This window comes from Larus michahellis, chromosome 14 (assembly GCF_964199755.1).
Source record: "Larus michahellis chromosome 14, bLarMic1.1, whole genome shotgun sequence".
Lineage (NCBI taxonomy): Eukaryota > Metazoa > Chordata > Aves > Charadriiformes > Laridae > Larus > Larus michahellis.
This window is the reverse complement of record NC_133909.1, coordinates 4,187,011-4,212,861: the sequence shown is the minus strand read 5'-3', so window position 1 is coordinate 4,212,861 and position 25,851 is coordinate 4,187,011. Positions and strand designations below refer to the sequence as shown.

Below are 25,851 nucleotides of genomic sequence, written 5' to 3'. Positions count from 1 at the left end.
TCAGCAAAGGTACCACAGCCCCGCTGGCCTTTGGCCTCCCCGGATGTATTTTCTGTGGATTATGCCAATGGGCAAACCACAAAACTGCTTCAAACCCTCCCAGAGTCTCCAGTTCCCACCAAAAGCCTTTACTTGCTAAAACGAGATGATTTCCTGGGAGCTGCCGTCGCGAGAAAAACTCACCCATTTCATCCTATTTCAAAAGAGGCTGCAGGTTTTTTTTTAAAAAAAAATACGATTCGGTATAATTTTTTTTATTCCCTACAGTTAGACATTAAGATCGGAAATACATTGCAATCAGTGTACTATATAAATAGTCCAATTTTGGAAAACAGCTCTCATGAGCAATAAAGAAACCCAATTTACTATGCGCTGTAATAAAAATATCTCTTTTAGCATATAAATCAAACCAAAGTGAACAGATTAAAAAAAAATAAAAATAAACTCAGCCCCCCCCTGTTTTTTTGCCTGAGAGCGCAGGCGGCCGGCCCTGGGGAAGGGCTCGCCTGCCCTATATAAATATATGCAAGAGCAAATCCGTTAAAAACTGTAGCCACCACTTTGTTTTCCAAAGGTCCCAGTTTATCCTTCGGCAGAAGAAGGTGGGCCGGGGAGAGGTCGGCGAGAAACACAATCCTTCCCTGTATAAACAGTATAGCCCGGGCTGATTTTAAGTGCGTCCTATGGCATATATTTCATGTGTGTATATATAGAGGGAGAGAAAGAGAGATTTTTCAAGCCAGCCAGAGACATAAAGTGATCTTATATCATCTAAAACCAACAATCCTACTTGGACTTCTGGCAGTTTTCCTCGCAGTCGTCCCTGCCACCCCCCCGCCCCCCGCCGCCCCTTCCCCCACGGGCGGCTGGTGCGCGTCGCCGTCTGCCCCCATTATTTTTCACAAAGGCATATAAATCACTGGGGAAACTCTTATTATCTTATTTTCCCTCTGCTTCCCCCTTGTCTGTTTTGAGAAAAAAAAAAAATTAATGCATTTGTCTCCAGAAAAACGCGCAGTCTCTATAATTCAGTTTTAAAACAAGCACAACTCGCAAATGGATAGACCTCGGTTAGGAGACTCATTTTTCATGCGAGTAATTGAACCCTTCCCTTCGATTTTTCCTTTGGGTGTTAAAAGACAACTGATGCCTTCCTGGAATTTGCTGAGGTCTAAGAAAGGTGGAAAGACAAGACAGAAAAGAAAGAGCAGAAGGCAGAAAGAAAGAGAAAGATGGAGAGGAAGGAAAAGAAAGAAGCCAAAGGTGAAAAGAAAAAAGAAAGAAGATGGAGAAAGAAAAAAGAGAAGGAAGGAAAGGAGGAAGGAAGGAAGGGAGGGAGGAAGGAAGGAAGGAAGGAAGGAAGGAAGGAAGGAAGGAAGGAAGGAAGGAAGGAAGGAAGGAAGGAAGGAAGGAAGGAAGGAAGGAAGGAAGGAAGGAAGGAAGGAAGAAGAAATGGAGAAAGCGAGGTGAAAGGAAAGAAGAGAAGTGAGAAGCATATCTCAAAGCATCGGCTGTAGAGGGAACTTTGGGGAGCCCCCAGGAGAGCATCCTGGCTGGGATTTTTTCCAAAAGCCATCGGTGCTTTGCCTTGGAGGGCTCCTCGCCGCCAGGGCTGATGAGCAAAACCATCCCCATCACGCACCAACAGCCTCTGCCTTAACCTGGCCCCGTGCCCCCGCCTCGGCCACCTGCAAACCCGGGGACAACCAGCCCCGTGGTGTCCCACAGCACCCCGAGCCCCAGGTGCGGTGCTGGGGGGGTCACTCTGTATGGTTAATGCCAGTGGGTTCATCCCCATGTCTCCTTCTGCATCCAAATCTCAGGGAGTGTAATGACAGGAGACACGGGGTAATGGTTTCAAACTGGAAGAGGGGAGATTTAGATGAGATCTGAGGAAGAAATTCTTTGCTGTGAGGGCGGTGAGCCCCTGGCCCAGGTTGCCCAGAGAAGCTGTGGCTGCCCCATCCCTGGAGGGGTTCAAGGCCAGGTTGGACGGGGCTTGGAGCAACCTGGGCTGGTGGGAGGTGTCCCTGCCCAGGGCAGGGGGTGGCACTGGGTGGGCTTTAAGGTCCCTTCCAACCCGAACCATTCTGTGATTCTGTGACTCTCTGCTGCTCCCCCCTCCCTTAATGGGAATTCCTTAATGGGAACGCAAACCAACACAGTTCTCTGCACAAAGTCCCTCCGACAGCGGCGTGTGGCTCCAAACCACAATAATCACAGCCAGCGTGAAAATAACCCCCGTCCCTTGTGCCGCGGGGGCTCCTGGGCAGAGCCAGACTCTGCCCCCAAGAGCAATATGTACCGCAAGGGCTCCCGTACGAAACGCTGCACATCCCCCCCGCAGTCCCCAGACCGCATCCCCATCTCTTATCAGCTCCGATCCACCACTCGCCCAGAGGAAGTCAAGAATAATTCCAGAAAAGCCACAATCAAGTGAGCGCTCAGGCCAGCAAAGTCTATTGTTCCTTTGTCTCTCAGTATATTATCTCTGTCCCCTGGGAGGCACATTATTGCCTGCAATATATAATGTGATTTGCTTGTTTTCCATGTCTGCCTCATTTTTCTTAGGCGCAAACACATGTGCACCTTCAGCCATGCATGCGTTCCTCCCATGGAAGAAGAGGAGAAGGATGGGAGAAGATCTAGGATGGGAACGGGAGCTGGAGAAGCTGCAGGCAGCAGGAAAGGGGACAAAATGTTGTCTGGAAATTGGAAGGACACAGATAACCACTGAATGGAGGTGACTGGGGGAAAAAAAGGTGGTCCTCCATCCTTCTTCCCTCTGGAGGAGGAGAAATCCCTCCAGACCTCAGTGACCAAACATCAGGCCCCGGTGAGTGCAGGAGCTAAAAGCAGCTAAATTAAAGCAGCTGAAGTCGGAGGTAGGGAAATAATATTGGAAATAAAATGGGAAATTTAAAAGCGGACATTTAAAATTGGAAAAAAATGGGGAAATAATTGGCAATAGTAATGGAAATACAGTGGATGCAGCAGGCTGAGACCCAGCCGGGCCACCCGGCCACTCTCGGGGAGTTTTGGACACCCCCCGCCCCGTCCCTGCAGGTTTAATGGACTGACTGCCGGGGTCTGTTGGGAGCAGGGAGCGGGGCTTTCTCCATTCCCAGCAGAGATAAAAGGATCTGGCCCCCCAAGATATTGCTGTGGAGTCCTAAACGATTCAACAGAGATTATTAAGTTTTGGGAAATACCGTGACATGCCCTATACTGCTGGAGATGCTTCATGTATATTTGTGTGTGTGCGCACGCATCAACGGAGAGCTTTATGAAAGAGCCAAACACCTCAAAGCTGCCCCCCCCCCCGCCGTTTTGAGAGCAGCGGTTCTTTCTTAAATTATGCTGAGAAGTGACTTCTTTATATATCACTACACGTTTCCTCCTGCTGCAAGGCCAAAAAATCCTCTGTCTGTATTATAAAAAAAGAGAGCCTGACCTCAGGCTATGATCTAAAATATATGGAGTCACACAAGTTCACCCTCGCAGTCATTCTTCATCCTTCCTTCGCCAATTCTTCGCCCTTTTGCTAAATGAAACTTTAATGGCTGGAAAAGGGCTCCCTACTTTCGTTCCCGGAGCAAAGCAGTCAAGTGCGAAGAGGGCAAAAGTTTCCAGAAAATAGAAAGCTTAAAAAGATTCCTCCTAGCCTAATTTGCAAGTTCTGGGCAAGGCAGAAACCGCGCCGAGGAATGGCACCCTGCCCTCCTCCAGCCCCGCGGTCTGTGGGAGGGTTTGAGCCACGGCTCACGAGGTCGCGCATTAAGAGCTCTTTTCTGGGCTCAGCTATTCCACCTCCTCCCAGGGAACGCATCAGCGTCTAACCCGGTACCTAATGGAGTCATCTGGCACATTTCAGGAAGTTTTAGTTGACGGCAGATGTGAATTTCATGAGGGAATTGTGCGGCATCTCGCTCAGGTCCGGTGGATCCGTACCACGATCGCCTTCTCGTCGCTGCTCGGGGGAGGCAGAAGTTGTCGCCTGGGCATTAGCGTGACACCAAGGGTTCTAAGTATGAATCCAGATCGTTAATGTGGGGAAAAAAAAAAAAAGGAAGAAAAGTGCCTTCCAGAACATGAATGGATGAAAAAACCCACTTAGTGACCTCAGCTTCACGAGTCAACTTGAGTCATTTGGATCCAGGCCAATAAACCCTCATCTTCCTCACGCAGCACCAAACTGGCATGGGCTGGGGGTTTCACATCGGCTCCTGAAGATGACCCCCAGCCCTCTCGTTCTGCAGGGCTGCCCTGCTTAGCAAGCCCAACCCTCCTTCCCCCTCCATTTCTCAGCATCCGCAAAGGGGAGAAAACCCAGCTCCCTCTTTCCTTGCGCATCCCCCGGGAAAACGTAAGGAGATGCAGAAAAAACTGGCGAAGCCCAGGCTGATGCTCTTACCAGCAGCAGGGATTTCAAATCCATGCTGACACCGTGGCCCACCGTGGGGGGGGTGACAGTCGGGCATCACCCCGCAGTTGGGGCACGGGGGTCTCACCTGGCAGGGCAGTGGCACCACGGGGACCCTTGGCGTGGTGTGATCTTTCCATCCCCATGTGAAGAGCTTTGAACTGGGATTGCGTGTCTCGGGAGCCCAGGTCTCGCCGAGAAGCAGCGAGACGTCTGCTCTTAAGGCACTTTGGAAAGCCCAGACAGGACCCCTGGAGATGAAGATTTTGAAGTGTGATCAAAGGCTGGTGGAGATAGCAAGGAGGATTAATGCTTTTGCACAGTGAGAGCTGCTTAGTTATTCCAGCGGGGCTTTTTTCAAAGGGGCCTAAGGGAGTTAGGCACTTAAGGCTCACTCGGATCCTTTATTTAGTTTGCAAATCCCGCGCTGGAGTGCGTAGTGCAGGAGTGTGACCCCTGAAGCGTTACTTTCCGAGCGTGTCTGCTTGAGTGAAAGGCTGAATTGATTCTGGCCGCGTTGGTGGCCTCCTGCAGCTGCTCCTTCTCCCTGCCGGAGGGAGCGAGCTTGCTGGTGGAAACAGTTGAGGGTACAACGTCTTTAAAGAAATAAATAAGGGCCCAAGAACATACTGAACACTGGGCTGCGTGTTCAGGGGAAATGGCCGAGAGCGGCTCCAGGTCTGATTCCTTCCATGGGGGTTAAGGCTGGACATAATGTGCTGGAAGATGCTCCTGGCGGCAGATCCAGACTTTGAGAGCGACCTTCAGCTGAGCGAGCAGTGCCACTAGTCCTCTCCGGTGGGTCTCTCCGCGATCTCCAAGAAAGCTGCAGGAATCGCTTATTTCATGAGTTTGGTTATCCTTCACTGGTCATGTCTCTCTGTACTTTTTTTCCCTCCATGGCCAGCCTTTTACAGTTAAAAAATGTAGAAAGAAGACACAGGGGGTTTTGTTCCCCAGATGCTTGCATGTCCATGGCACCTTAATCATTCCCACCACCGCCAATGCTATCATGGAGGGTTACAGCTCCAGGAAAGCGATACGAGGAAGCCGGAAAAAGGGCACAAACAATAAACAAAGAACCTGTTCTCATGCAAATGTTCCTCAGGACAATAATCATAATCATAGTTAAAAAAAAAAGAAAAGGGCAGATGAGAAACGCACACCATGGACCGGCCGCAGCGAATGCTTTCCAAGCCTTCCCGCCAGGTCCCCCGGCTTTTATTTCATCTCCCCCATCACCGCAAAGTGGACAGGGACAGGGACAGGGACAGGGAGCCCCATCCGCCGAGCCCCCGGCACAACGCCAGCGGGTTCGGTATTGTTGGGAAACACGGCACACATGTGACGTGCTATTGTCCCTAATTTGATTAATGAAGCGATCACGCTAACGGGGCACTCCACACACCCCCCCCAGCACCTTGTTACTAACCCACGCCAGCAACTTCCCATCAGAGCATTAATTCCCCAGTACTTGCCTTTCCCAACCTTGTCAGGTAATTGTTTATGAAAAGATGAATGTATACAATAATACTGGGTGAAGGGAGCTGATGTATGTGGTGTTAATGAATGAAATAATCAGTTTGGTAATAACTGGCATGTGTATTTGTCAAAAGGGAACCAGCAGGACATTAGCATTCTGCAGCCACCGAACCTTTATCTCCTGGGCTTGTGTTTGACAACCGCCCCCAGATAGTCCATGAATAAAATACAGAGTAGTACCCAGACATAATTAAACTGCCAATGTGGATGTACCTAAATGAACTTGATATCTTAATGACACTAGATAGCATGCGAATAATGAAGGCGGCATGAAAAGGATGTGCATAATGAACACAGACATCCCGGCTGCCGCTGCGGAGCCGCCCGTGGGGACAGTCCTCGCCCCCGGACCTCCTCGTTAGCGCGCAGGGCATCGCTGCGCTCCCACGCCGCGCGAGGGGCTCATCCACGCCGGGCCGAGCACAGAGCGGGGGCGAGGGCTGGGGTCCCGCAGTGCCGGCCGGGCTGCGGTCACGGAGGACGGGGCGGCGTGTGGGGACAGGGCTCTCAGAACCCCCTCCTCCAGAAATCGCTCCTTTGCCCCATCTCTCTGCACCGAATCCTCGCCGCTCCCACTGCATCTGCTCCTCCAGAGACCTCTGGCATGCTGTTGTGCAGCACAGACGTGATTTTTAGGAGCACTCAATATGATTAAATTACCAGACGTGTTCCTTTATTTTATTTATTTTTTTTTTTCCAGCATGGAGATTGTTTTCCAGCGGAGAAGCGACTCCCTGGGGACGGGCAGCTCAGAGCAGCCCAACCACTGGATTGGCAACATGTCCCGAGGCAGCTCGGCAGCACGTGCAGAGCCACAACCCCTCCTCATCCCCATCACCCACCAATTCCAAGCCAGACGTGTCCTCTCCCAGCACCCATGGGTGCCATCCTCCCTCCGGAGGATGCTGGGTGCCCCCGGCAGACACCCACATGTCCCTAAGAAGCCGCTCTGGTGTCACGCTGCCGCTCGCCGGCGTTTGCTCCTGAAAGGCAAGGTTTCAGCCTCCTCCTTTGGGGGGGTTCACACGCCACACCGCTCAGAAGGTAATTGCCACTTATTGCTCTAATGGCTCCGATTTTAGCAGCAAATGAATGATGTACAGTAAGTATCGGTCTTATTAAAGAAATAATAATGGGAAATTAGAGCACACACTACAGGGAAGGAACACTCCCCCGGTGACGTGGGATACAGCCGTGCTGGCGTTTGACAGCAGCAGAGTCCCTGCCGGCTGCTGATATAACTCCAATATATTTGAATACAATAAGTTCAGCGCGTCGGGAAGCAACCAGCTCAATACGGCTCGGTTTGCCCCGTAATGACTGAATCGACCGGTGGCTCAGAAATCGCTGCGAAGCCAGCATGGGAAATGTGAACTGGAACAGGTCCTATCTCCCTCTAAAAAGGAGATAAGGGAAAAACTGCTTAATGAAAATGTAGGGGAAAAAAAAAAAAAAAAAAGTAGTACAGCGGGTTTTGGGGTAAACATCTTAAAAACCAGCAGATGATCCAGCCTGGACCACCATGGGGAAAGCCACCATGGGAAGCAACCTGCTGGGGGTAGCACAGCAAGCCGTGACGCGGGATGAAGTATTGAGATGGGTTAAAAACCATAAAATGATGGGCCAGAAAAAGGGGAAAGGTGGCACCGCCTGCCCAAGAGGGACCTGGCCACATGCTACCACCACCCTGTCTTCAGCAATGAGGCATTACCATGAGAAAGGTGCAGCCAAAGAGCTTCAGGTCCCTACGAGGTGAAGCCTTCAACTTACCACGCGCTGCCTGTTTCCCCCCCCCCGCTGAATATTTGGCCCCCGACTGCCCGTTATTTAACCATTGCTTTCCTCCCCAGGAAAGGCGTCCCCGTGGCGCACCCTCATTAGACTGTAATGGTGATTTCATTAGATTAAATAACTCCGATGATCCCCAGAGACCAACAGCACTTTAAACATAGAGCCTCGGAGTTAGAATTACCGTTATTTAACATTGATTAGATTACAAGGCAAATCCAATTTTTCCCCTAAACATATGATGGCTATGATTTGCCTGGTGGGAGATGTGAAGGACGGCATTCCTGGAACCCTGTGCTGAGGCGGGGCTGGGGGGGGAAGCCGTGCCTGAGTCAGCAATGTCGGGGTGACCCACGGGCTCGTGTCTGAAACCCTGCTGCGGAGAGAAGAATGGGCTCAGGGGTGTCCCCACCGTCCCTGCCCTCGCTGTGCTCCAGAGCCGGGGTGGGGGGGTGGGCAGGTGGACCCGTATCTGCCGTGTCGGCTTATCACCCCCACTCCAGCAGGAATATCACCAGGAAATAATTGGGCCTCTTTGACCCATGGCCCTGCCGTGGCCGAGGCCGTTAATCACTCCTTAAAGCTCCCTCCTGGCCCTTTTTCCCCGGGTGCCCCGTGGCCCCCGGCTCCCAGCAAGGGACACGGCTGCGGCTCTGCCGGGGGTGTCTGGGGGGGGGCAGGAGGGAGCGAGAGCACCCGCGTCTCTCCCTTCCCCTCATCCCCAGGATCCCGTGGGAATCCGTTTTATGGCTCTGGGACGTGAGGGCTTGGAGCGGGCTGGGAAAGGTTGGTCAGGGCAGGAACCTCAGGGCTCCACTGCTGAGTATGGGGCTGCGGTAAGTGCCCCCTCCCCGAGGACGGAGCAGGGAGGGGATGGCTTTCAGTACACGGCGCGCTTTCCTTCCAAGCCCTTTCCTAGGATACGATGTGGGTTTAATGCCCGGTTTAGGAGAGCCGCCCGGACAGAGCTTCCTCTGGAGCCCTTTGTTGATGCGTCTTCAGGAAGCCAAGGGGTCAAACAATTCCTAAATGTATTCCCCACATTGGGCAGAGCCGCCTGCGGATCCAGGGATACCGGGCAACCCCAGCAGCCGCAGGCAGGCAAGAGCACAGCCCGCTCAGACAGACACACAGACAGACGGACAGACAGACTCCCGCGAGAGCAGGTTCGGCTGCCGCTGCACGACTCCCTGGTCTGACAAATCTGGCTTTATACTGGGGATGTGTAAGGAAAAGGGGAAGCTGCAGGAAGAGCTGGCTCCAGCAACCAAGGTGACCACAAAGGTGCCCACGAGCAGAGGCCAGACCCACCAGGGCACCCACTCTGGGCTGACCATGGGATATTCACAGAATCACAGATGGTAGGGTTGGCAGGGCCCTCTGGAGATCACCCAGTCCAACCCCCTGCCAGAGCAGGGTCACCCAGAGCAGGTGGCACAGGAACGCCTCCAGGCGGGTTTGGGATGTCTCCAGAGACGGAGACTCCACCATCTCTCGGGGCAGCCTGTGCCAGGGCTCTGCCACCCTCACAGCAAAGAAGTTCCTCCTCGTGTTTAGGTGGAACTCCCTATGGTCAAGTTTGTGCCCGTTACCCCTTGTCCTGTCCCCGGGCACCACTGAAAAGAGCCTGGCCCCATCCTCCTGACACCCCCCCTTTCAGTATTGATAAGCGTTGATAAGATCCCCCCTCAGGCGTCTTTTTTCCAGACTAAAAAGACCCAAATTCCTCAGCCTTTCTTCATAAGAGAGGTGTTCCAGTTCCCTAATCAGCAGAAGCTCCCAGAGATGGAGGGGTGAAAAAGGACCTGGGTCCTCATCCATACTGAAACACCCAGTGGGCTCCTGTCCGGGTCCAGACTCATCCATCCCACTCACCCAGGACGTCCCCAGGGGGTGATGGCCAGGAAAGCCCCTGGAGCAGCCAGGGTTGAGCGTGGCTCTGCAGGTCACCCAGGCTGGGGCTCCTTCATCTAGGCGTGGGCTTGCACCAGCTTGTACAATGCTGCTGGATTTGGCCAACGCTGCTTTCAGGGCTTTAATAAAATCCAGAGTCCCTCATAATTTTAAGCCAGATTTACTCCAGAGGAAACACACCCAAATTCCTTCCTCGCCTCTGCGATCACCACCCCTGATGCCTTTCCCATGCGCCTTCCCGGGGCTATGATGTGACCAAGCCCAGGCAGCTTCCGAGTGAGAGCAGGGCTGGGGACATTGCTCTGGGGTGACAGCCGAGGAAGCATGTGCTGGGGAGGTGCTTATATTGTCCAAAAATAAATAATAATTCAAAATTCCAGTGCTGCAATAGCATATTTCTTATGTACCAAAGAATCCAGAGGTTTTACGTCTGGCCTGCAGAAGCCGGCGGTGATGAGGAAGCACTGATTTCTTCCTCCCACCTCCGTTTTGGGGCAGGCTGGAAGGGAGGGCAACGAACGCTGGGTTTTACTGTCCTAAAGCCCCTCGAATAGCCGGGCTGCAGGGATGGGAGCGCCAGAAACGGGGACACATCCAGGCATCAGCTGCGACCCGGCAGTTCGCTGTCACTTGGCCAAACAACTCAACTGCAATTAGGAAGCAACGAGCGGATGAAGCTGGAAAACTCGGAGGCGCAGCCCCCCCTTCGGAACCCGCAGCTCACAGCGTGGCTGCCCGACCCTGCCGCATCGTGCCGCGCAGGCGGCCGGTCCCCACGATGTGACAGAGGGCCGGGACCCCCCGCGCAGGCAGGGCAGAGCTCAACCTGTCCGGGTGCCCAACGAAGCGGCTCTGGCGTCTCAGCAGGCTTTGCCGCCCGGGGCTGACCCTGACCCGCGGCACTGGAGCTGGTCAAACTCAATTAGCTGCTGCGCACGGCATGTGGGGCAGGCCGTGAAGTCCTTCCCCCTGGCTCGGCCCCTTGGGAGGCTCCCGGGCTGACCGCTTGTGTGTCCTACTAAATTCTTTCTTTCTGAGGCTCTTCCAGCGGATTTACTGCTGCTGGGAGGGTGGCAGAGCCAGGAGCAAGCAGGCAGAGCCCCATCACGACTTGTTGCGATGGCAGCTCCGGGGCCGAGCGCTTCTGCCCCCAGCCCGGCTCCCGTGCTGGGCTGAGCAGGAATCGCACCCCGTGCACGGGGAAAAAAACCATCTAAACACGATGTGACTCTGCGTCCAACTCTCTGCATCTGCCCAGGGTCAGAGCAAACGCACGCCGGAGAGGGCGATGCTGGAGGGAGGGATGCTGGCGCTCCCCGACTGCAGCAAACCCAAGTCCCAGCCCCCCCCAGAGCACCTTTAGCAGTGACCGTAGTGTTCTGTGAGTGAGCTCATCAGCATGACCCCATTTCACAGATGGGGAAACTGAGGCACAGGACAGAACAGGCCCTTGCTCACCGCCGCCCAGCCAGGCTGAGTGAGTGTCTCAAAGCCTCCCCGCTGCCCTGGACACGGCACAGGAGACAGGCAGCAGACACTGTCTGTGCCACGGCAATGCCCACGCCGTCCCCGGCGCTCAGCTCTCCTGTCGCTGCAGGCGCACAGCAAAATCCCATCTCCTGCCCGAGCCAGACCCTGCTACGCTTGGCAACAGCGAGGTGGGAACCGGCCATCCTAGCTCAAAGGAGGAGCAGCAGCCTGACAAAACAACTCTTTACTGTTTGGTGTGAGGCATTTAATGTTTCACAGAATCATAGAATCATTTAGGTTGGAAAAGACCCTTGGGATCATCGAGTCCAACCATCAGCCCCACTCTACAAAGTTCTCCCCTACACCATATCCCCCAACACCACATCTAAACAACTCTTAAACACGTTCAGGGATGGTGACTCCACCCCCTCCCTGGGCAGCCTATTCCAGTGTCCGACCACTCTTTCTGTGAAGAATTTTTCCCTAATGTCCAGTCTAAACCTCTCCTGCTGCAGCTTGAAGCCATTCCCTCTTGTTCTATCGCTAATTACCTGTGAGAAGAGACCAGCACCAACCTCTCTGCAGTGTCCTTTCAAGTAGTTGTAGAGAGTGATGAGGTCTCCCCTCAGCCTCCTCTTCCTCAAACTGAACTGTCCCAGCTCCTTCAATCGCTCCTCATCACATTTATTCTCCAGGCCCTTCACCACCTTCATTGCCCTCTGCACTCGCTCCTGCACCTCGATATCTCTCTCGTGTTGAGGTGCCCAAAACTGGACACGATACTCAAGGTGTGGCCTCACCAGTGCTGAGTACAGGGGGACGATCACCTCCCTCCTTCTGCTGGTCACACTATTTCTAATACAAGCCAGGATGCCATTGGCTTTCTTGGCCACCCAGGCACGCTGCTGGCTCATGCTCAGCCGCTTGTCAACTGGAACCCCCAGGTCCTTTTCTGCCAGGCAGCTCTCCAGCCACACTGCCCCAAGCCTGGAGCGATGCATGGGGTTGTTGTGGCCCAAGTGCAGGACCTGGCACTTGGCCTTGTTGAAGCTCATTCCGTTAGCATTGGCCCATCGGTCCAATCTATCCAAGTCTCTCTGTAGAGCCTCCCTATCCTCCCTATCCGTCACAGAATGGTTTGGGTTGGAAGGGACCCTAAAGACCATCTTGTTCCAAGCCCCTGCCCTGGGCAGGGACACCTCCCACTAGACCAGGTGGTGGTTTCATCCTTCACCTCTTTGCGACAACATGGAGAGATTACTCCAGGCAAGTTTGGTCTCTCTTTGGAGACACAAGTGTTGGCAGAAAGTTTCCCTTCCAGCAGCCGCAGCACATGGGGCTGGGCTCCCGCTGGGCTCCCCCTGCCCTCCTGCCTGCCCCCCACCTGCACCCAGCACGACATCTCTCCTTCGCTACGTGACCTCCTGCCACAGAGAGCAGGACTGGGCGATGTGGCCGTCCCTGCCGTGCCTCTCCTGGGGGACACATCACCTTCCAGCCACCCAAACCCACAGATGGGCTGGGTTTTGTGTGATTGCTCAGAAACCTCTGGCAGCTCTTTAAAACCCGGGCAGGTTTGCACGGGGCGGAAGAGCAGGGCTCGTGCCCTCCATCCAGGCAGCAAAACCCTCTGGCAGACGGGCAGAAATGAAGAACTGGGGCAGCTGGACCTTAAACTGCTCTAGTTGTTTGTCCTGACCCCACGGGGCCGGGTCGCTTCCAGCCCCTGCCTGCTGGGGAGCAGCCTTGGGTACCTTAGGAGTGCATAAATCTGAACTTCAGAAAGTTCAGCCATCCTTACCCAGCTCTCATGAGCCCCTAGGTGATAGGAGGTATCTTTTTTCCTTTGCATCTGGTATGGACTAACGCAGTCGCGCACACACGTCCAGGCCCTTCAGCGCAGGGGCTGACCGGGTGCAGGCGTTCGACGGTCATTTATACCGGAATGACCCAGACCGTGGGTGCAAAGCGCAACGCTCCCTTCTCCGCTCTCAACCACCAGCCATTCGATGCCAATGAGAAAAATTCATCTCCTCTCAGAAAGTGTATTTCTAACCAAATAACACCAATCATATTTTTCCCCGATAACAGTTACGGGAAGATGAGCCTCCCTGGGTCACCCCAGGGTCTCCCTGACCCCGTGCCAGCAGCAGGAGCAAACCCTCGGGTCGCTCCCAGCCAAGGCTTGGGGACTCCCTCAGCTGGACTTTGCTTCTCATCCCTCACCCTTAACAGCTGCTGACGCATCTTTGCTAAATGCTTCTGGAGCCCTTTTAGAGTCTTTTAGGCAAAAAACTCCCATAACAGCCAGTTTCACAATTTAATCTCACACTGAAAAAGTCCCTATTTCTGCGTCATTCCAAGATAGTACAGATGGAGACATGAGAGGGACAGCCGGTGCCTTCTCAGCCACTCCATGAAATCGCCCTCTCAGCAGCTTCTGGCCCCCGGCTGCAGGGAGAGGCTCTAGCAGAGCCCAAGAGCATCCTTCCTGGGAGAGTTTCACAGCTCACGGCCACTCGGTACCACAGCGCAGGAGCGCCCAGGAGGAGGAAACGTGAGATGGACAATGTGAGATGGACAGTGAGCACCAAAGGAGATAAAGTGGACTTGTAGACACGGCCAATGCTGTGACAGCCAGGGGGGCTGGAGGAGTGACGGCCCCCAACCCAGAAGCAGGTGGAAGGGACTTTCCCAGCGCATGGTAAAGCTGTGTCATCTCTAATCATAGAATCACAGAATGGTTTGGGCTGCAAGGGACCTTAAAGATCACCCAGTTCCATCCACCTGCCCTGGGCAGGGACACTTCCCACTAGATCAGGTTGCTCCGAGCCCCGTCCAACCTGGCCTTGAACCCCTCCAGGGATGGGGCATCATAATGCGTCAGCGAAGCAAGAAACCCAGTAAACCCCATGAGCTGAGGCTGTGGGAAGTGCTGGTCGCTGCGCCTAATGCAGCTGGGCTGAGGAAGAGCCAGCACTGCGGCACCAGCGCACCCGTGAGCATCTTCCTCCTCCTCCTCCTCTTCCTCCGTGCAGCCCCGCCCTGCTGGGGAAGCTGGTTGGGACAGGGCACCCAGGGCAAGGAGACGTTGGTGGAACCGGCGTTCACAAGCCGGGTCTCACCAAGCCCTGCGGAGGAGGCGGCTGATCCGGCCACTGACCCCAGCCCAGGCTCCTGTCCCCCAGCTCGGCATGTCACTGCCCGTGCTCTGCCCGCCGCGTGCAGTAAGACTTGGCTTGTGGTTTTTGCCTTCTCCAGAGATGAAGAAGGAGCTAACAACCATTGTCACGCAGGGACAAGACCAATAAATACCAGGCAAATATTTACAGACAAATATTAATATTCACGCAGCGCAGTTCAGCAGTGCAAGAGGGCAAGAATATTGCACATTAGCTTTATCCCTTGCCGGGACACGCAGCTTTTGCACAGAGAAAAACCCAAATCATCTTGCAGACCAGAAGAAAGACCACTTCCCAGCCATCAGGAGGCCACAACCCCGAGTCTCGTGGTTGGTCTCTGCCAGCAGCACGGTGCCCAGCAGGTCGATGGATGGGGAACAAAGATAACTGGAGCCCGTTGAAACCGCAGAGTTCATTTTTAGGGGCAGAGACTAGAATTACCTGAGCTGGAAGTTAGCCCGGACACGGGGATTAGCACCCTCAACCCTTGTAAGAGGAGTCAGGGGAACTTTCCATGACCTTCAGCATGAGGAGCGGGTTGAGGAGCCAAGCAGCACCTGGGGGGACACGGCTGATGCCGATGGAAGCTCAGCACACACCAAACACCCATCGCTGATGCTTGAACCAGACAGTCATCCTTCCCACCACAGTTAGAGACCAACAGCAGCGTGGAGCTAGATGCCAAGAGGTCCCATGTGCTGAGCCTTGCCCTGCCAGAGGTTCTGGGTGCTTTTCTGCCTGTTTCGTCACTGGTAGAGCGGAGTGTCCTCCATTCCACTAGCACTGCTGATGGCCATGTCACTGTACTAGCCCAGGGACTACAGAATCACAGAGTGGTTCGGGTTGGAAGGGACCTTACAGATCATCTAGTTCCAACCCCCTGCCCTGGGCAGGGACACCTCCCACCAGCCCAGGTTGCTCCAAGCCCCGGCCAACCTGTCCTTGAACCCCTCCAGGGATGGGGCAGCCACAGCTTCTCTGGGCAACCTGGGCCAGGGGCTCACCACCCTCACAGCCAAGAATTTCTGCCTGATATCCAACCCAAATCTCCCCTCTTGCAGTTTGAGGCCATTACCCCGTGTCCTGTCATTACACTCCCTGATCCAGAGTCCCTCCCCAGCTTTCCTGGAGCCCCTTTAGGGACTGGAAGGGGCTGGAAGGTCTCCCCGGAGCCTTCTCTTCTCCGGGCTGAGTCCCCCCAGATCTCTCAGCCTGTCCTCACAGCAGAGGGGCTCCAGCCCTCTGATGATCTGACTAGACCGCAGGGGGACAGCCCTGTCACAGCTCTGCCAACCCCTCCTACCGGCACGGTTTTGGAAGGCGAGAAACACCATGGCGAGGCCACTGATGCTGCGTTTGTGGCTCAGAGGAGGGAGATCTCCCCCACTTCTGGCTTTGGCACATCATACGGCTTCCTCTCACCATCACCAGTTTTACCTATGCAAATCACAGCGTGTTAATGGCACGATACTAATTGCACCCAGGGTAACCCACCGCTCCCCCCGTCCATGGGCACAGGTCCAGTAGGAACAGGGGACAGCCATGCCTTGCTGCGCTGGGTGACCCCGGGTCCTCCAAAACACCTTTTTATTGAGGCTTCCAGCAAAACTTGGCAAGGCACAACCCGGAGTCCGGCAAAGTTTGAGACCGAAGGGATTTAAGGAGCAAATTTCCAGCCGGGGGAAGGACTCCGGAGCCAACAAAAGTCCATATGCAAAATGGGGAAAGCGGCATCTCCAGGCGGCATGTTACAGGGGCTCGGAGCACGTCAGCATCATGGGGTCGCTGATCCTGGGGCATGTTTTTGGGGGTCCCAGCAGAGTCAGGTCACCTCCGCGGGCTCTCTGCACACCCCTTCTCCCCGGCAGTCGCATCTCCTGCCTTTTGCTCACTTGCCTGGTGCCGGAGGGTCAGGACACAGACCTTCTCCCGGGCTGGAAATGCAGACGTTTCCTCACTTCTTGAACTCTGAGCTGGAACATGCCAACACCTGGGGATTCCTCCCCAACAAGGGCTTCCCAAACAGTCCAGTTCAGACCGTGCAAAAGTGTTTAAATAACACGGAAAGATGCTGGGATGCAGTATTAAACGTTACGATACAACACCATGAAAGCAGAAATGAAATGTCAACGACAAAACGCCACATTTGAGAGCCCAAAGATGCGCACGTGAGCGCACACATACACACACACACAAACCGGCAGATAAACACGGAAGTCAAAACAATCAGATTTGATGTTTTCCCATAAAAGGCTTCCCCAGAGAGCACGGGCTGCGGGAGGGAGCCCTTTTCCAAGGGGCGATGTCAGAACAGATCGGCCTGGCTTTTGGAAATTTTCACCAAAAAAAGATCCCATAAAAGAGCTATGTGTGTGTGTCTCTCTCTCTACATATATATATTTATAAAAAAAAAATATATATATTTATTAAAAAAAAATATATCCAGCTTCCCCTCACCATGTTGCGCCTTGAACCTGAACATCTCTCGCCAGGGGAAGGTGTGGGAAGGGTGGTTGTGGTCAGACCTGATCCAGCTGTTGGCATCCCAGTTTCCAGCCACCGGCTTCGTGCAAGGAGAGCGTCCAGATGCCCGGAGTTGCCCAGGTGGGATTTTTTTATGCGACGCTTGGGCACGGCTGCTCGACAGCGGGGAAAACAACCACGTGAGGTTTCCAAAGCTCCTCCGGGGAAGCAATGGGAAGTTTCTCCTTTATCTCCCACCAGAGACGTACCCGGCAGCAGCCTCGAGCCCGGGGGAGTTTGAGCAGGGATCTTTATATCTCTGCAACAGATGGTGTTGCAACAGAAAGAGCACGTTCTGAATCTCCTCACTTCCAGGAAACAAGAAGGATGGTCTTGCCATGCATGAAGGGAACGGGCGATTTCTTTTGCTGAAAGATTTCCTCCCGCAGAATGGCATCACTCGGTGAAAGAAACGCCAAGAATAATTCACTTCCTCAGGCAACTCTATTTATATTCTCACTGCGGGCACCGTCCTGCTCACGTCCTCCCCGGGGAGTCGCAAGGGCTCAGGAGGGCGCAGCTTGGAGGTTAACATGCTTAACGCCAAACCACGGAAAACTGAATTTCCCGGGAGCTGGGTTTTGCAGGAGACAGGCAGAGACACCGCCACGGTCCCCGGGGTGACCCTGCTCCTACAGGCCTTGCATGAACAGCCCCACTGACCCACAGGGGGCTTTGTAACGAGGTAAGACTGCCCCCCCCCAGTATCCAACGCCAGCAATGCAGCTTTAACTGCAACCTAATCCACTTCCCTTCCATAATACCTGCACGGAATGAGAATTTGCGGAGATTTATGGCCACAACAACCGGCCCCGCTCCCCCTCGCCAGCCTCCGCTGTTTCCCCGTGAAAGCAGTTTGGGTTACCTCGATATTCTCCAGGGGAAAGGCATAATTAGCAGCTCAGGAGCTTTAATGCCTGTGTCAGGGAGGGGGCTCACGGGGGTTTATTCTCAGGTTTTTCTGCTCACTTCTTGTTTGCTCTGAACTCTTTGGAAAGGCACCAGCTCCCTCCCCCTCCCCAGACCTAACTGCTCTTATTATAGACTTCAAAAGGTCGGGGTGAAATCCTAGCTCGGCTGCGGTGAACAGACGCACCGGTGGCGACGGTGCAGCCGCAGCGCGGCCCCGGACCCCGGACTCCAGGCAATTACTCCCAGGAGCCCCCCCGAAGGCAGCAGAGCCGACGGCAGGAGGACGGGCTACGTCCATAGGTGAGGATTTGCAAGATCTGACCTTAAAGGAGGCCTAGTTCAAGGAGGTTTAAGGAGGGTGAATCTGCTGCTTCTCTGACGAGTATCACAATTTTTGCCATAAAAGGGCTCTCGCCCCAGCCAGCTGGAGCTTCGCTGCTTTTCACGAGACCCGGCTCTATGAGTTCAACTGACAAAATCTTGGACAGTTGAGGCCATATTTTCGAGATTGCTCAGCACCAGCAGGCAGGGCCAGGGGAGCCCCGGTTTCCAAGTGCCCCAGGCCGAGCCATGGGGTGGATGAAGATGGTGCTGATCCTCTCCAGGCTCCTGCGCCCCAGGGACGGGAGAGTGAAGCCGTACCAAAGAGGACGGGTTCTATTGACTTCTGAACCTCCCCTGTACATCCCCGTGCAGACCAGAGGATCTGCTGAGAGAAGAGTCCGATAAAACCCCGAGTACTTATTTTGATGCTTCCTAATGGGAATGGGGTTGACCTCTGCTTCTACGCCAGCTCAGGAGCTCACCCTGTCATCAGGAATGGACATGAACCCTGGATACGAACTTCTCCGCTGACCGAAAATAATAACCCTTTGGGGATTTTTTTAAGGAGGAAGAGGAGAAAGAGCCCAGCCGCAGCTCTTCACACCTAGATCTTGCTGGTGGTGTGTGTCTGGGCAGTGCCATCCCTGGATCCATCAGGCATGCACAGTAGATGGCACTCCACCTCGCCATGAGAGGACAGCGAGAAGCTGTGCCAAGGCTGCAAGACCTCTGCCAGCAGCTCTGGTGGGGTTCACCTGCTTTGGGTGTTATTTAACACAACAGCATGGCCCAACAAGCTCACCCTCCATATACCTCCCCATCTCTGTGCCGGAGAGAGGTGCCACAGACTCACAACCCTGCTGTTCCACCCCTGCAGCACAGGGCAGCGACTTCCCTCCCACTTTACAGATGGGAAAACCGAGGCACACCAAGACATCTCCCCAGCAGTAGGGTGCCAACCTTCAAACTACTTCAAATTTTTACCGAAATGCCTTGGAGTACCCGAGTCCAGGTCACACACAACGGCAGCGGCAAAGCACATGAGCGCCAGAACCAGCGACTGTCTTTTTATAACGTACTCCGTGAGCCCAGCCCTGGCCTCATCGGCCTTTCCAACGAGCTCCTTCTTCCCCTTGCTCTTCCCCGGTGAGGAATCTCCTCATAAACCCACCTCATCCTCCATCTCCAACAGCTCCTTGGCCAGGAGACCCATGCTGCCCAACCAACAGACATGCTCTCCACCGTCCTTGCGCCTGTCTCAGCCTACATCCAGCTGTTGTTTACAGCGAATTACCTGCGCTTTGGGGACAAGACCATCTTTTGTTCCCTTTTTATACAGCATCTGGCACCCTGAGCAGCTCGGTACGGGGAGGTGTCTGATTACACAGCTAATAAATAAACAAGGACCTTGATCCTCTTCAGCATGTGGTTGTCCAAGGCTGCAATTTCCAGAGAAACTGCTCCAGGCTGCGCTTGATGCTATTAGTAATTCAGATGTGTTTGGGAGACGAGATGTTCCCAGGACGAGGAGCAGGTGCTGCTAAACCAGCCCTTCCAACAGGCAGGCGTGCACGCAGCAGGGAGCGGAAAACCCAAACCGGCTCCAACTCCGTGTCCAACGGCACAACCCATGCTCCGGGCTGGGCACAGCCTGAACGCAAGACCTGGTGTTCCTTGCAGAGGCTGCAAGGATGGCCGAGGTAAGGTGGGGGAGAAGATCACTGCAAGGCAACTACATCATCTCCCTCCCGCAGGGTGTTTTGCAGCAAGGTCTTTCCTCCTGGTGGCCATCGGGTCCTGCTCCACCTTTCAGGAATTGTACTGGTTCCCCCGTGTCCCCCCGGCATCATCCACATGCTCCTGCCTCCCACCCCCACGCTCCCACGCCACTTCCATGCTTACAAAGCACCCCGAGACTGCGCTGCCGAATTACGGCGACCACAAAACCCCGTGGACCTGCAGGCCATCCGCTGCTGCAGGAGCTCCTCCGTCCCCAGGGCTCCGATTTCACCCTGGTTTGAGGCACTGAGGCTGGGAAACGGCACAACAAGGTGGGACCCAGCTGCTCCCAGCTGCTGTAAGCACGCGTCCCCCCCTAAACAAACCTCCTTTTCCTCTGCCCCCTCAGCAACTGAGATGTTCTCTGTTCCCTTTGACTCAGAAACATCAGTGCTTGCCTCGATTAAAAAGAAGAGGAAAAAAAAAAAACCAACACAAAAGCCTTGGAGAAAAATCCCAAGAGGACACTAATTAGGAGACAGAACTCCCCAGCTCTGGAAGCATCGGGGAGGAGCGATACTTAAACTCCCAACCTGACGGAGTAACTTTGAATCATCTTTCATGTTCCCCTGGATCGGGTGTAATCTAACGACATTAGCTTGGCTTCGCTCTAGTGAAATTGGCATCGGTGCGACGGAGGCAGGGAGATTAAAACATACGAAATAAATGTTCCTGGGGTGACTGACAGTATAATGACATTCCAACAGGCAGCTCAATCAGCGCGAGACTAACAAAGGATCAGAGGGAACCAGCCAGACTCACAATATCACCCGCAAATAGATATATTTTTTTTAATCCAGATTTTTTTTTTTTTTTTTTTAACTTGACTGTTTTAGCACCTCTTCTGGGAGTTTTCCCCAGCTGTATTCCAGGTGGGTGATGGCAGTTCAACTCTATTAAAGCCCGTGCTCACCTGCTATTGAACTCCATTAGCTCAATAGCCTTGTTCAGGGCTGGAGCAGAGATTTCTGCGCTGGGACGTCAATGCGAGCGTTGTGGGCTGCCCCCTCCCTCCTTTTGTCCCCGTACGAAGAAGGGACTTGCAAGCCCGAAACACAGAAAGCTGCTTTCGGCACACAACTTCCCTTGGTATTGAAGCCACACGCGGAGGTGTCACACTTCCCAAATTAAATCACTGGGATTGTTTTTTTATAAAATCAGCCTCCCGGTAGGATGGCTGCCTCTCACCCAGGCACGGTGTGGGCTGTAAGAGCCGAGCGATTATCCCCCTTGATTGAACAGCCAGCGTGTCCGCGCCTTGCGTGGCACCCCGGTAGGTGACGGGACTTTCACGTGCTGAGCCCGTGCCTCGCGAGCTGCTGCCCTCCGGGTACCACCATCTAACCAGCCCCTTCGGAGCACCATCCCGCTGCCCCTGCCCCGATCCACCCTCATGCCCTGTTTGTTTCCAGGAGGAACCGGGGCTCCCCTCGAGCCCGAGACCCCGCAGCCATGGTGCTGGTGTGGCATCCTTGCCACAGCCCACCTCCGCGCTCTACTGACACCGGCAGCGACCATCAGCCGGGAAGGCTGGCTGCCTTTTCCCCATTTCCAAGCCTTTGTCGCTGCAAACCAAGAGGGTTTGGGGTTTTTTTTTTGTTCCCTTGGACGGGACTTCCTGCGGGCACTGAAAGCAAACCCAACTGTTTATACCTTGTAATGATGCTGTTTAGTCTGACTTGCCGGGAAACAGAAACCCACGTGAAACCTAAGCCTCTGATGCCAAAGATAAGAAATCGGGACCCCCGGCAAACATCTGGCCATTTCCCCGGCACTGAACTCGCCGCAAAGATTACCCGTGGAGAGAGACAGATATTATTTTAAGTATTTATAACAGGCTGGTAACCGGTTACCAGCGGGCTGACACTGCAGCTCTGCCATCACGACGGGACTCTGGGTGTTAGTAAAGATTACTCATACAAGCGAAGCTGGCAAGATTAGGTCTCAAAGGAATAATCCCGTACAAAGAATTCACTGTACCTCAGCCTCCACAGGGCTAATAATAAAAAAAAAAAAAAAAAAAAAAAAGAGACGAAATTCAGTACATCAAATACCAGAACAAACAAACTGCAGCAATTAATGGGAGAGCTCATGTACCAAATGCTAAAACATAATGATTACACAAACAGCCTGCAGGGCAGCACCTCCAATGAGTAAGAGCTGCAAGATCAAGACCAAACCTCTGGAAAATTAAATCCCCTACACGGAGGGCTGTACTATGCCCTAAATGCCTGTGGCTCCTCCTCTGTCTAGGTCCCCGCTCAGGCACTGTTTCCAGAAGCGGGTCTATTCCGCTGCCATCTGCTCCTCAAGGCTTGGAGAGCATCTTTGATAAATGAGCTTTTCTGCATATCCACCATAGATTTCAGTAGATGCCACCCCAAAGCCGCGTGTTTATTTTTCAAAGTCAAGACTCGATTAAAGTTCTCAAGGTTTTTCAGATTCGTTTTTAATGTTTCCTTTCTGATACGGGGTCAGCATGTGGAAATTGGATAAGCGCGCGCTAAAAATATAATTCTGTAGACAGCTTCAGCCCACACGAAAGGAAATCTTCCTTCTCGGAGAACCCACACTCTGCCGCCTGCAAAAACCCAGCGTGTCTCTGACACCGGCGGATACACCAGGAAGCTCATCATTTCCACGTGTTAAGACTTTTACATAAACACTCGGACTGTCAGTACTATCCTACTCCACATTTCAATGCCGTCACCGCAAGCTGAGCCAAAATCATCCTCTCCTCTCTGCTAATAGCTGGGCTTAACATGAAAGTAAAACAAGCTCCGGGGGTACCCGAAATCCTCTCCTTTTTGCTTGTTCATTCAAAAAAGCCACAGACACACTCTGCAAAAGAGCAGTTTCGCCCCCACCCTAACCAATCCTCTCCATAGGAATCTGCCAGAAGAGGCTCCTCTATTAACTTTAAAACGCACGAGGAAAACATCTAAACAACATTAATGAGAATCCTGCCTCTTGGCTTTAACATTTTACTGTCTTGTTTTAAAGGGGATACTTTCTATTTGGTTCAATAAAGCACTAATTAAATGAAAGAAGAACCCCATCTACCTTTTTGCTCGTTTCTTAGACAAGGCGAGCACCTGGGTTACGATCCTGGAACTGACATTTTGGGTTACTGGGCTGCTGAAACATTTGCATGGGAAATACGGTTTTTTTTCTCCATGCTGAATATAGTTAAAGTCGCTTTTAACAGCTGCATCTCCAGGCGGGGAGTTGCGGGAGGTGACGATACGATGATTTCCAAGGGGAGGCAGCCGGGGCTGGGAGTTAGATCAGCCACAGGTTTTGCAAAGCCACCCCCAAGAAGAGTCGGGGGAGCAGCAAGATCTTGGGGGGGGCCTGTGCTCCTTTTTGGGGGGGGGGCAAGGATTAACTTTGCCTCAGCATCCACATGCAGTCCCCAGGGTGATGGAGCACCCACTGCTCTTCCCATGAACCCCACCTTGCAGCACCGCGGGCTGCAGGGGGGAATCCCGGGGGGGGACGGGGGACACTGCTCCGGGGCAGGAGGGCTGGGGGGTGGGCTGGGCAGCGGGGCTGGGCGTCGGGGGGAGAGGAGGGGTGGGGGGTTAGGGGATGGGGTGGCGGGGAGCAGGGAGGAGGAGGTGGGGGGGGAGAGAGAAGGGGATTTGGGAGCAGGGATGGGAGAGCGGGGGGAGAGAGAGGATGGGGGGAGAGGGGCTGGGGGATCTGGGAGCGGGGACGGGGGAGAGAGAACGGGGCGGAGTGCTTGGGGAACTGAGAAACGGAGAGCGGGGCCGGGGGAAGCGAGGGTGGGGGATTTGGGGAGTGAGAAAAGGATGGGCGGGTGGGTCTGGGGAGCGGGGACGGGGCTCCGGGGAGCAGCGATGGGGCTTGGGGGGGGGGGGGGGGGAGTAGGAGGGGTTGGGGGTCGGGGAGACGCGGGTGGGCGGCGGAGGGGCTCGGTGGCCAGCGGGGGGCACTGCCGGCTCGGCCACGGCCCCGGCCCCGGTGTCGCCGCGGTGTCGCCGCCCGCCCCAGCCCGTCCCGTACCTGTACCAGGCGAGTCCCCGCTCGTAGTTGCGGTCGAAGAAATGGGGCTCGGCCCCGACGGCTCGGACGTCGGGATGCACCCGCAGGAACTCCAGCAGCGCCCGCGTCCCTCCTTTCTTCACCCCGATGATGATGGCCTGCGGCAGCCGCTTGGTGCCCTCGCCCAGCAGCAGCGTCAGGGTGCCGGGGGTCCCCGCCGCGCCGCCCCCGCCGCCGCCCGAGCCGCCGGCCCGGCTCCCGCCGCCCCCGGCCGCCACCTCCTGCCCCGGCGCCGCCTCCTGCCGCCGCCGCCGCTGCTTGAGCCGCTGCAGCAGCCGCTTCCTCCGCGCCGCCGCCGCTTGCCAGGGGGGCAGCTCGGCCGAGCCCCCCAGGTACCCGCCGCCGCCGCCCTCCTCCTCCTCCGAGGCGGCGCCGGCAGCGATGATGGGTCCGGGCAGGGTCTGGCAGCGGTCGGCCAGGCAGTAGAAGACGTAGAGGGACATGAGGAGGGAGCAGAGCATCACCAGGAACTTCTTGAAGATGCTGCGGGGCAGCGGCTCGGCGGCGGGGGGGGCCGCCGCGCTCACGGCCATGCTACCCCGAGGCGGCGGCCGGGCGCCTTGGCCATGCTCCGCGGCCGCCCCCCCGGCGCGGCCCCTCCGCGCAGCGCTCAGCGGTGGCGGGGGGCTGCGCGCTGCCGCATCCCCAGCGCGGGGGGACACGCCGCGGCGGCGCTTCAGGGGGGCATCCCCCGACGGGGAGGGGGGGTAGGGGGGGGGGAGCCGCCGCCCCCGCTCCGGGCCCGGTCGGGGAAGCGGTGCCGGGAGCCCAGCGGTGCCGGGGGCTCGGCGCGGGGCTCCCACGTGCGGCACCCGCCGCGGCAAACTTCGGCGGGGACATCGCCGGGTGCGGGGCGGAGCGGGGCGGGCGGGGCGGGCCAATGGCGCGGCGGGGGCGGGGGGCAGAGCCGCCCCCGGGCCGGCCCCGCAGAGCCGCGGGGTGCGGGGGTGGTGCGGAACCTCCCTCCCTCCACCCCCCCCGGCGGGGAAGCCGCCGCCGACCCCCTTCGAGTGGAGCGGGGTGCGAGGGTGCCCCCGAGGCTGTCCCGGGGACTGTCCGGGAGGCTGTCCCGGGGAGTTGAGGGATGCAGGGGGGTCCGGGAGGCTGTCCTGCGGGGTGCGGGGGTGCCCCGGAGCCTGTCCCGGGGGGTAGAGGTATGCGGGGGGGTCCATGAAGCTGTCCTGGGGGGTGCGGGGGTGCCCCGGAGCCTGTCCCGGGGGGTAGAGGGATGCAGGGGTGCCCAGAAGGCTGTCCTGGGGGCTCTCCGGGAGGCTGTCCCGGGGGTTGAGGGATGCAGGGCGTCCGGGAGGCTGTCCTGGGGGGTGCCCCAGAGCCTATCCCGGGGGGTAGAGGGATGCAGGGGGGGGTCCGTGAGGCTGTCCGGGGGGGTGCGGGGGTGCCCCCCAGGCTGTCCTGGGGGGTAGTAGGATTCAGGGGTGCCCAGGAGGCTGTCCCGGGGGGTAGACTGATGTGCGGGGGTCCGGGAGCCTGTCCCGGGGGATAGAGGGGTGCGGAGGTTCCCGGGAGGCTGTTGCGAGGTTGCCCCCCAGGCTGTCCCGGGGGGTAGAGGGGTGTCCCGTGGGGCAGAGAGGAGCCCTCAGCTCTCTCCAGCTTTTCTCTCGGCGCTGACTGACTTTCCAGCCGCCCGCTGGAGCTGCAGTGGGAAATCCAGCCCGCCGCCCGCAAACAGGCTCGTTTGTCAGCCAAACTCTCCAGGACTTTTCTGTTAAGTTTGTGCAGTGTGATGAGACTGTGATGTCCGTCTGACCGCGCACTATCTGCCTTTCTGTCCGTCCACTCAGATTTTTTAATTTCCTCCCCACCATCCCTCTGGTACCTGAGCACAAATTCCTGATTTACCCAACAATCACATCCCCCCCTACATACACAAATACCTTTCCATGGAAGAACAGTCCCCCTTAAAAT

The 25,851-nt window shown here is 55.6% G+C and overlaps 1 protein-coding gene across 1 annotated transcript in view; it reads right to left on the bottom strand.

The window, feature by feature from the left end:
* HS3ST3A1 (heparan sulfate-glucosamine 3-sulfotransferase 3A1) overlaps positions 1-24,745 on the bottom strand; it is a 42,707-nt gene extending 17,962 nt beyond the window's left edge. Inside the window, exon 1 of the mRNA XM_074607739.1 lies at positions 23,887-24,745. Within this exon, the coding sequence (XP_074463840.1) occupies positions 23,887-24,458 (572 nt within the window). The 5' untranslated portion in view covers positions 24,459-24,745. The remainder of the gene's footprint in view (positions 1-23,886) is intronic.
* Positions 24,746-25,851: the final 1,106 nt, after the last annotated feature.